This window comes from Austrofundulus limnaeus, unplaced genomic scaffold (assembly GCF_001266775.1).
Source record: "Austrofundulus limnaeus strain Quisiro unplaced genomic scaffold, Austrofundulus_limnaeus-1.0 Scaffold88, whole genome shotgun sequence".
In the NCBI taxonomy this organism is placed as follows: Eukaryota; Metazoa; Chordata; class Actinopteri; order Cyprinodontiformes; family Rivulidae; genus Austrofundulus; species Austrofundulus limnaeus.
The window spans coordinates 921,406-932,193 of NW_013952490.1; the positions used below are offsets into that span (position 1 = coordinate 921,406).

At 42.1% G+C, this 10,788-nt stretch overlaps 1 protein-coding gene across 3 annotated transcripts in view; it reads left to right on the forward strand.

The window, feature by feature from the left end:
* ttc28 (tetratricopeptide repeat domain 28) overlaps window positions 1-10,788 on the forward strand; it is a 253,039-nt gene that overhangs the window by 238,500 nt on the left and 3,751 nt on the right. For 2 of the 3 annotated variants that reach the window (XM_014012082.1, XM_014012084.1), the window contains 10 exons: window positions 1,315-1,474; window positions 3,416-3,556; window positions 6,880-7,024; window positions 7,182-7,361; window positions 7,484-8,028; window positions 8,174-8,421; window positions 8,539-8,663; window positions 8,746-8,977; window positions 9,515-9,591; window positions 10,140-10,163. In XM_014012082.1, coding sequence (XP_013867536.1) covers window positions 1,315-1,474; window positions 3,416-3,556; window positions 6,880-7,024; window positions 7,182-7,361; window positions 7,484-8,028; window positions 8,174-8,421; window positions 8,539-8,663; window positions 8,746-8,977; window positions 9,515-9,591; window positions 10,140-10,163 — 1,877 coding nt within the window. The remainder of the gene's footprint in view (window positions 1-1,314; window positions 1,475-3,415; window positions 3,557-6,879; window positions 7,025-7,181; window positions 7,362-7,483; window positions 8,029-8,173; window positions 8,422-8,538; window positions 8,664-8,745; window positions 8,978-9,514; window positions 9,592-10,139; window positions 10,164-10,788) is intronic. The other variant, XM_014012083.1, reaches the window with a different exon arrangement.

A 10,788-nucleotide genomic window follows, 5' to 3' on the forward strand; every position in this document is an offset into this window, starting at 1 on the left:
ACACACACACACACACACACACACACACACACACACACACACACACACACACACACACACACTTGTTCAAATCAAAGCAGAAAAAAAAGCTTCTAGTGGCTGAGAGCTTGATTTCAGACACCAGGGGGTAAGGCACCCAGCTCTGACACCAAGTGGCAGCACCACCTGCCACTCCACAGTCAGGATTTGCCCCTGCCTCACTTTTTCACCCCAGAAATCATCTGCAAATGAACCAAGCTAATTGACATTGACACAAATTGGGGCACAGCCAACAGGAACATCCACCCACGCGTCAAGAGGAAAAAAAATTACAAGTTAAAATGTAATCTCATTCTTTGTTGCTTGTTTCTTTCGTTTTGTCGTCTCGGTTTGCTTTTATTTTATTTTATTTTTTTCTTTTGCCGTTTCTTACTCCTGGCAGACATTTGTTCTCCTCTTCGTTTCTGTAAGTTTTGAGTCCTACCCACACATCCACGGAGACTGAAGAGCCAGCCTACTTGCATGCATAAGAGTGGTGAAATTCCAGTTGAACTAAGAGAATAGATGAAGCTGTGGGTTAATTACGATGCATGTCCCGATCCCCGTGGCTCCAGTACTGTTGTACTTTAGCCCCTTTTTGCTGTCTGCTGTAAGGCGAGGAAATGAAAGGAGTGACTCATGTCCTGTGCCACGAGCCCTCTCCATTTGATCAAGACAAGCTCCTGGGCAACCAGATGAACTTGACCCCCTGGCACTAGTCTCACGAGCAGGAAGCACACCGCGGGGACTAGTGTGCATCTTCAAAGTGTTAAATATCACCCCAGGCTGAGAAGGAGCCACTTGCTCACTAATCGCCTGTCTGTCACTTCCCGTCAACCAGCTGGCATGCAAACACGGCCAGCTCGAAAGAGTGCTGTCGATAAAAATGAAAGAGAGAAAAAAGATATTTTTATTTCTGTAGATTTTGCAGCATGATTTGGCCTCCACAATCAGATGATGTGCAATTATTGTTTATTCTCAGCAAGCTCCTCCCCAGCCTGTTGTGATGCTTGCCTGCTGAAACAGATCAAGCAGGCAGCAGATGGCACATGCAGCCTACTCTTGTCTTTTTATCAAATGTTGTTTGTTTTATTCATTTGGCTCCGCAGATGACTGCTGCACATGGTTTTACGCACAGCTCTTGTTTGCAATGATTCAATATTTCCTGCTACTCTGTGCAAGTAATAGAAGTGCATCATAAACAGAGCTAGGCAGAAAATGGAATCGTTGATTTGTTGTTGTTTATCAACACATGCAGTAAAGGCAAGTGAGCCTCTGTCTCCTCCGTCTCCACAGGAATCCTGAAGTTTCATGAAGTTTACCTGGGAGAGGGCGTGTCAGAAGGAGGCTCGGACTTCCAGGAAGGAGGTGGAAGTGCAATAGTCAGCAGCTCCTCACTGGAGCAGCACATCGCCAGTGCTCGCGAGGCTCTGGGAGTAGAGTCGTATTACAGCAGGTGGGACGTTTACAGCTGTCAGAATGAAGTGAACCAACATAAACGGTCAGATTTACTAAATCCGGCAATTTAGCATCAGGTTGTAAATTTTAAAGTGTGCAGTTTTGCACTAAAATTAAATTTAAAAAGTAGCTGAGGCATGAATGAGACTAAATAAATGGAAATATGTTTGCTGAACAAAAATGTAACGGTTTAAAATGGTTTGCAGTTTAATATTTCTATTCATGCAATCTTAAATGTGTCATAATTTTTATCTTTCTCAACTTGTTAGATTTTATTTTGGGATTAAGATTGAAGAAACAAAATCATAAATCAGGATTATTGTGGCCAATTCATGATAAAAATTTTAATCTTTTGAACTTAACCTACAGCCAGCTCTCACTCCAGCTTACTGTCTCGTCTTACACTATTTATTATGTCATAAAATGAAAAGATGTGAATAATTACGGCCTCTTGACTGTTCCTCTGCACCCAGCAGAGGACGTCCAAAACCATCCACTATATGTAAGTTAGAGTGCATAAATCTCATTTAAAAAAAATCTTTGAAAAAGATAAAACTTGAAGAGTTGCAATTTTTTTTCTGCAGTGCGGCAGTTATTTTATGACTTTAACGATCTTGGATTCTCTTCAGTCAGTTAGGAATAACTTACATTTGCAGCCATTCTCCAATGACTTCTTCAGACAAATAAATACATCTGAAGAAGACGAAGAGCTGGAGAAAGGTTATTTCATCCTGTGCATGTGTGTTAAGAGCACTATCCTGCCTCATTGAACCTTGGATAGTCAGGTTTTCTTTCCCTATCTAAAGCAGTCCACTCTTCTATCAGTGAGAATGAAAGAGATGTAATAATGGCTCCAAGTTTCTGTAGGGATGTTGAGCCCACCTGACATATAGCACACCTGAAGTAAGGAAACAGAGAAACCAGTTTGCTAACAGAAAGAAGAAGGTTAGGATGAGGTGATCAAATCAATGTGTGGAAAAAGTCAAAAGAAGCAGGTGAATAAAGACAACATATACGTAGATGATTTACTGACATATTGAGCATTAAAATCACCCTCTGACAGCTGAGGTTCGCAGCTGCTTTAGATGCTTCTCTAGTTGGGATTTGATCCACAGCTCCAGGTTGGTCCACGTGGTGCCTGTCTCCGCCACCCTGGCAGCTTGGCTCTCCTGCCCCATTATCATCTCATTTACTACTCCAATGGGAAGTTACATACACACCACTGCACCTGGATGGCTACAATATGGCACCACTTACCAAGCCCATTCACTACGGGGAGCGAGGACGAAGGGGCAGCAGCTCTCTGAAATGAATGGGATGGAAGTAAAACGGGAGGAAATAAAGGAGACTAAATTTTTACACTAAACCACTGTCCAAGACTGCACTGTATTATTCATCTAATAAATCTCCTGTAGGTAAATCAGTATTAACTCCTCATCCATGAAGAACCAATTTTAGCTTCCTACTGCAAGTAATTCTAAATGAGATAAAATGAGAGAGAGAGAGAATAAAAATCTGTAGCAGTTACACAAGATTAAAAGTTCTCACTTAGGTGTTAGAAAAAGACGCTGACGTTCAGTTCGAGTTAACTTGATCTGAGTGCATCAGAGGAAAGGTTCAGAAAAAAAAAAGCGGTGGCGAGAGCAAGCGGGTTGAGGGGAGGGGAGTGGTTGACTCCCCCCGGACTAGATCAGCATAATAATGAAAGGATTTAACTATGCTTATCATCAGAGAGTGGGCTCAAGGCTTGGAAATTGGGCCAGGCGTGTGGGTTGAATTGTGTGTATGTATGGCAGATCGGGAGTGCGTGGACTCAATTTCACCACAGAGAGACAATAAAAGTCTCGGTATTGTCTGCTGCGCTCAAGAAGCGTTCCCTTTTGCCAATATTTGTGCGACTGTCAACGTCTCGCTCCCTGTCGTTTTTTTTGTCCGTCAGAGGGTGTTCGAGCAGCGAGACGGAGAGCGAGGCCGGAGATTTGTTGGACCAGCAGTTCGAGGAGCTTAACAACAAGCTCAACTCTGTAACGGATCCAACGGGCTTCCTGCGCATGGTGTCGAGAAACAACTTGTTCAACAGGTAGGGGGGTTGTTGCTCATCACCTGAACGATTCCAGCTGTCTTAATCACCCAACTCAAACCTCCTTTCCTACAACAAAAGGATCAAACACTATCCGCCCCGGGTAAGGAGATTCATGGGTATTGTGACGGATCTGTGAAAGGCCTCTTTGCAATTGTTTCACCAGAGCAGAGGCAGCATGTGAATCCCTCCTTGTTAAACAGTCGAAATAAAGCCAAGCTGCTAAATCCCTTATCAGCCTTGCTCCTCTGATGAAGCCCTGTGTGTGCGTGGATGTGTTCATGCATGTGCAGACTTGTGTATGTCTTTTTATGACATTAATTGCGCAGATTTATGAGTTCTTGCTGAAACTATCTTTGGCCTCTGCATAGTGCCATTTTCTGAAAATATGCAAACTATCCTAGAACATTGTACTGACTGACAATGTATACAAGTGGAAAGTGTGTGTGTGCGTGTCTAGGTCATATTTTCTTGTCCTATTGCACAGTTGAGCTGCACTTTGACGAGGGGGTAATTCCATCTTTAATTGACTCTCTGTGCTCATTAAGCCCCTTTAATGGGCTGCCGGTAATAATCCGCTCATTCTTTTGGGCCTTAAAAAAACTAAAAAAAAATTATAATGCTGCACACGCTTTGAATACACTCTTCTATCACCATGAAAAAGCCTGAGAAAATGAAGAAGATTTTACAACCATTTCCAGACAATCACCTAGAGGTTTGGTATCATGTTACCAGCATGTATGTGTCTACAACTGCCCTTTTTTTCACTCTGTTGTTCTTGTTCCTTCACATGTAGTGGTTCTATTATTCATTACAGTAGAATGAATATACATGAAGCCTAGTTTTTGACCAGAAAAAATGCATCTTAAATAAATTTAAAAAAAACTCCATTTGATCAAAATGTGTTCCTGAACAGTCTACTCAGCATAAAAACAGATTTGTCAATTACCCTCTTTTATCGCTAATCTTCACAGAGAAGCTTGGCAGGATTACTGTGAGAAGGTGATGATGAAAGTCTCTGTTTGTCTAATCCTATCAGTGTGTAACTCAATAAGTCATTATGCACATTCGTCCCATAATGAGATTGTTTGATGATCGTGATGAAGTTGTCAGTTAAGAGGCAGCAGAGACTCATTAAAATGCGACGTCTGCTTTGAAAGGGTTAAGTTGCCACAAAGTTAAGGAAAAAAAACACTCATTATTTTATCCAGTCATTATAAAAGGAGGTCAGTGTGCAGCCTTGGTTGACTGGTTTACATTCCTGAGCTCTCAGATCATACTTAAGGACCACTCTTTCAACTGCAGGCTGAACAAAGCCTCCACCTTCACCCTCGGTGCCCTCAGCCTTTTCTAGTCACTGTTTTGCTCTGCACTCTGCACTCACCTTCTCCTGGCCGACATCTTGCCTCCTCTCTCATTCCTTCTGTCAGGCTAACAAACGATTGTTTTTCTTTCTCTCGGATGCTCATGCCAGAGCCTGGGAGAGAGACAGAGAGGCTGGAGGAAAGCCTGTGGCCTGGGGCTTTCTGACGGGGGCAGCATAGATGTCTGTTCAATGGGTTCTTGGAGGGAACTCGGGCTGGTGGAGCAGATGGAGAGCAGTGACAAGTGCAGGCATGAAACTGGGCCCCACAGGGCCAAGCAGAAGACTTGTAACCTCAGGGCCACCATTAGCACAGTTCTCAGTGTGCTGGGTCCTGAGATGTTAGCTGTTAACGTCCATCACATGATAGGCATGACTCACAAAACTGGAATGTTTCTTTATATTGCTTTACTCAGAATATTGCTGCACAATAAATGTATAAATCTAGAAAACGAAGGGGGGAAAAAGGAACACTGTGTTTCTCTCCACCTCCAGTGGCTCTGTCAAGCTCAGTTCTTTTGATCTCACTCGGGCAGAGCAGTATAACACTGCAACCTAGTGGAGCCGGACATAGTTACAGCTTCATTTGAGGGAAAATTTGCCTGCCAGTTTATTTATTGTGAGCTTAAGCTTCAAATGAATCTAACCTAGTTTTCCTTAGAGCAAAAAGAAAGTAATTTAAAAGAAATTTGTGCCACTGCTGCTGAGAATTTAATTACTCTCTTCCACATCAGATAAACAATCTACCTGATGTGATAAGAGGTTGATGCTGAACCTTTTCAGCTAGTTTCCAGTTTGTTTAAATAGTATTAGATTAGATAGACCTTTATTGTCATTGTACAGAGCACGATGAAATTACAGTTCAGAAAATGAGACAAAAATATTCAGAAGATTTGATTTTAAAGAAAGAAATGAAGTTCAGGGGAAAAGTGTGATGTGTGCTTTTGTTCAAACTTAAAGCTAATCACTAGGTGGTAATTTTTACAAGAAACACAATGTGGTTGATATAGGACAAGGGTGTCAGATTCCTTTTCACAGAGGGCCCTGTTAGCATTATGGTTGCCCTCAAAGGGCCAGTTGTAAAAAACTTTAATGTTTCATGGTTAACTTTGACTAAACATGAAATGTCTCATTGCTACAGTGGAGCACCGCTAACAAACAATACCTGAGCTCTACGCAGTATTTCTTGCATAGAACCAGCGTTTAAACACACACTCTTATAAACATTGAAAAGTACTATGTGTACAACAGACTAAATGTGAAATAAATAATACAGAAATATGATTAAAAGTAAAAGGAAGAGAGTTTTACTCACAAATGGGTTGTGGTGAGTAGCTGCCGTATCAAATTCGGCACTGTCCCACTTTCCAACAGGAAATTCCCACTGGAGGAGAACTCCAGATTAAATTTATGACTTTAAATGTGGAAATTCCCACTTCCCCAGTACAGCTGGGCTGCAGCAAAAGTAGCCGGCAGCTGGTGAAATTTGCTGTGTAAAATCTCCACTTCACTGCATTTTTGCTGGATGCTGGCAACTTTTTGAACCCTGTGCACATCCACCTAGTGGTGGGATGTGATCATTTCATGGGTAAACTAATTTACATGCATAATGGGCGATGTAGTTTATCATCAGTGCTGGCTTTAAAGAAGCATACGCTTATTTTAAGACATTATTACAGTTTTTGAACCTCTCGGAGAGGGCCACACCTGCTACCTTGAGTTTGACACGTGGTATGGGAGCTCTTAATTTAATTTACTTATTTTTAATGGATTTCTGTTATTCTTCAAATATTTAAAACTCTGCTTGGAGAGATTATTGTTTTGTAACTTAAAAAGAAATCCAGATAAGTATAACATGTATTAAACATCTCAGGTAGAAGATTTTGCTAAGCTGTCTTAAATTGTTTGTTTGAAAGTATTCAAAGTGAAAACCACATTATTTTGTGTTTTATCTATTCAGGAGTTGCCAGAGTATGACCAGCCTCTTCAGTAACACCATGTCTCCAGCCAAAGATGGTAACTCTTCCCTGTCTCGTCGTGCCAGCAACCTTGGCAAACCTCCCCTTCGAGCACTGTATGACTTACTTATTGCACCTATGGAAGGGGTGAGTGTTATCTGTGCAGCTCATTGTTTGTCTGTTTATAGTTTTGTTAATGAAATAACCTGATAATCTGAATTTGGTGCTAATAAAAAAAATAAAATAAAAAAAGCTCCACAATGTGACATTTGAGTATTTTCATTCTAATCCCTTGTGTTGACAGGGCCTGATGCACTCCAGTGGGCCTGTTGGCAGACACAGACAGCTGGTGATGGTTCTGGAAGGCGAGCTGTACCTCATCCCATTTGCCTTGCTGAAAGGAAGCTCATCCAATGAATACCTTTACGAGCGTTTCAGCCTCATTGCCGTGCCCTCCATCCATGGCCTTGGATCCAGTGCAAAGGTTTAAATTCCCATTCGGTTGACTTTAAACAATGGCGTACCTTTAACAGTTGAATAAATCTCTAAACCGCTGTCCTTGGACTGCTGCGGCTTGGAATGTAAACTTTGTCGCTCTGTTCTTAGACTCACTCTCGGCGTCCTGGACCAGCTCCGAGTGGCGGAGTCTCGATGGCAGCAGTGGTGGGAAACCCTAAGCTGCCTTCACCTGTGATGGACCGCTGGCTTTGGGGACCGATGCCCACCGCAGAGGAGGAAGCGCTAATGGTGGCCGAGCTGTTGGGATGCCAGCCTCTGACCAGCTCTGCTGCCACCAAGGAGAGGGTGATGAGTGCCCTCACGCAAGCCGAATGCGCGCACTTCGCCACCCACATTTCCTGGAAACTGGCAGCCCTGGTGCTCACCCCAAACCCCGAGGGTGTCCCCGGAGGAGCAGGAGCCAGCGTAGGAGCGGGGACAATGGGCAGAGGTGTGGGAGGAAGACGAGGCAGCAGTGGCCGAGGCAGGAAGGGCTCCACTGGAAGTGGCTACACCGTCCCGGAGTCTCTCCACATGCAGGATGACGGCAGTGACGTGGAGAGCATCTGTGACAGTCCGCCCCTTCAGGAGTTCCTGCTCACGGCTGCAGATATACTGGACCTGAGGCTGCCTGTCAAGCTGGTGGTGCTGGGGTACGTTGACTGGTTAGAAAAGCTAATTTAAAAACAGTGAACTCTTAGAAATAAGTCCAAATGTATTGATTCTTGAACATATTAAGTTGTAAGATGTTTTATAACTACTGAGTTGATTTACCCATGAGCTGTATCTGGCTGACAGGTCATACCAAGAGTCTAGCAGCAAAGTCACAGCAGACGGTGTCGTTGGACTGACCAGAGCCTTCCTGGCAGCCGGCGCTCAGTGTGTTCTTGTGTCCTTGTGGCCTGTACCTGTCGCAGCCTCCAAGGTTTTCGTTCATGCTTTCTACTCCGCCCTGCTCAATGGGACCAAGGCTAGTGCAGCACTAGCTGATGCCATGAAAACAGTCCAGAGCAGCAAACAGTACTCCCACCCATCCAACTGGGCAGGTTAGAGATGCCATTCTTTTTTTTTTCTTTCCTTTTTTTTTTGTATTTCTTCAACCTTAGCTTAACAAAAAAAAGAGGATGTTGAAAATAATTCCTTTTTTCACCCCCATCCTTCAGGATACATGCTGATTGGTAATGATGTGAAGCTGAACAGCCCGTCTTCTCTAATTGGCCAAGCCTTGGCCGAGATTCTGCAATATCCAGATCGAGCTCGTGATGCACTGAGGGTTTTACTTCACCTGGTGAGACACGGACACGCACACACACACAGATGGGAAAAACCACCAAACACACAAAACAAACTGATGCACTGCTTCCTTTTAGGTGGAGAAGTCTCTTCAGAGGATCCAGAATGGACAACGTAATTCCATGTACACGTCCCAGCAGAGTGTGGAAAACAAGGTGGGGGGCGTCCCTGGCTGGCAGGCCCTGCTGACCGCTGTGGGCTTCCGTCTTGACTCTGCAGGCACCGGTATTCCTGCTGCTGTCTTCTTTCCCACTGCTGACCCTGGGGACAGGCTCCAGCAGTGCAGTACCACCTTACAGTCACTGTTGGGTATGTTGAAACAATCTATGCATCAAGAATTATAATCTGACAAGTTTATATGTTTCAAAATTGATGCAAAGGTTCAAGCAACTAAAGGTGAGGATTCTATTAAAAAGAATCCAATAATCCAATAATTCAGTTAAACATTGATTAAATAATTTCACACAATATGCTGACCACCATCTGCTTTTTAAGGCAATACAAGTTAAATCGGGTTCCCAGTATGTTCATCTAAATCCAAACTGGCAGCAAAGCAGAATTAAAATCAGAACTTTGTGAGCAGTTTTATTATAGTTAGTTTGACTATATACAAATTTTAGAGTATCTTACTGAGAGTATCATTGTCCTGCTACAGAAGCAATGCTTGTGCCAATCACCTAAATTATTTGAATGTTTGATAGGTACAAGCAAAATGAAAAATCTAAAGTACTTAAAACTCCTGTACTTAGCGCTTGGATTACTTGTCATTTTCAGTGCACATTTTAAGTTGCAAATAAAGTGTCTTTTATGAATAATGAAGAACTTTTTTTTGTTTTCATCCCTCAGGTCTGCCACCACCAGCTCTCCAAGCTTTGTGCAAACTCATCACAGCTTCTGAAGCAGGAGAGCAGCTCATCAACCGGGTAGGGCTCTGCACCTTTGAACAAATGCTTTTGGATTTTGGCTTTTTAGATCAAATTCTATTCACAAATATAATTATTACATAAAAATTACTAAATGCACTAAGGCAGATTTTCCTTGCAACTTTGTTCGGCTTACAGCAAACTTTCCTGCTAGAAAAAACTGATCAGAAACATGCAAGTGCAGCAGAAATATTTGTTCTGTCCTAATCTGTACTGAGATGTTGCCTAACTAGCAGCACCTCCAGTACAAAGTTCAGTTACAAAGTGGGTCCTTTATTCTCCTTTGTTATATCAGAGGATTAATTTTGCAGGGCAGAGGTTTAGCCTTGCACATTTATAATACAAGGCAATCAGTTGTGATTTGCAGTTTAAGTGCACAAACTCATGTTCAGCCTAGATGATTGCGTATGTTATCTGTTATATTAAGCACTTTACTTGTTGCTATTTTTCTTCTTGAACTTAAGCCTTTGTACCGTTTTGTGTATGGCCTGTATGCATGCGACTAAAAGCCTATTCTCTCTTTCTTGCACCCCGCTTGTTGTCTGAAGGCTGTTAAAAATATGGTGGCCATGGTAAGTGTGCATTCACCCGCCTGCACTTCTGTCCATTCTGCTGCTGTGTCTCCTTTCTACACTTTTTCCCTGCTAGACTAAAACTATTCCACTTTCTATACAGATGCTGAATGACAATGTTATATTCTGTTTTCTTTTGATGCTTTAAGTGTTTGCATGCCTTTTTCTACTTCTGATCCGTAAAGTCTGATTTAGGGGATTTTGATTACTTTAGGATTTACAGCACTGGTTCATTTAAGGTCAGAAGAAAAACAAGTTTTAGGACAGACAAAGAAAGAAAAATGGGCAAAGAAAAAGCTTGGCTCCACCAAGGATGACAAGACACATTTTGTGCACAGTTTTATCAAGCTACACTGCAAAAATTGTCCACCTAACCAAGTCTTTTAATCTTATATTCAGCTAAAATAAATAAAGTTATTATTATTATTAAAATGTTTTCTTGTTTTGATACTTACATACTAACCAAGAGCAGAATGTGCTAGATTATTTATATTTCATGTTTCATGTTGCAGTTCTTCATTCATTTCATTAAAACAAAACAAATTTATATACAATATACAATAAAAAGAAAAGTATATAAAGACAAATGAGAGGAAAAAAAAATATATATATATATGTGTGTGTG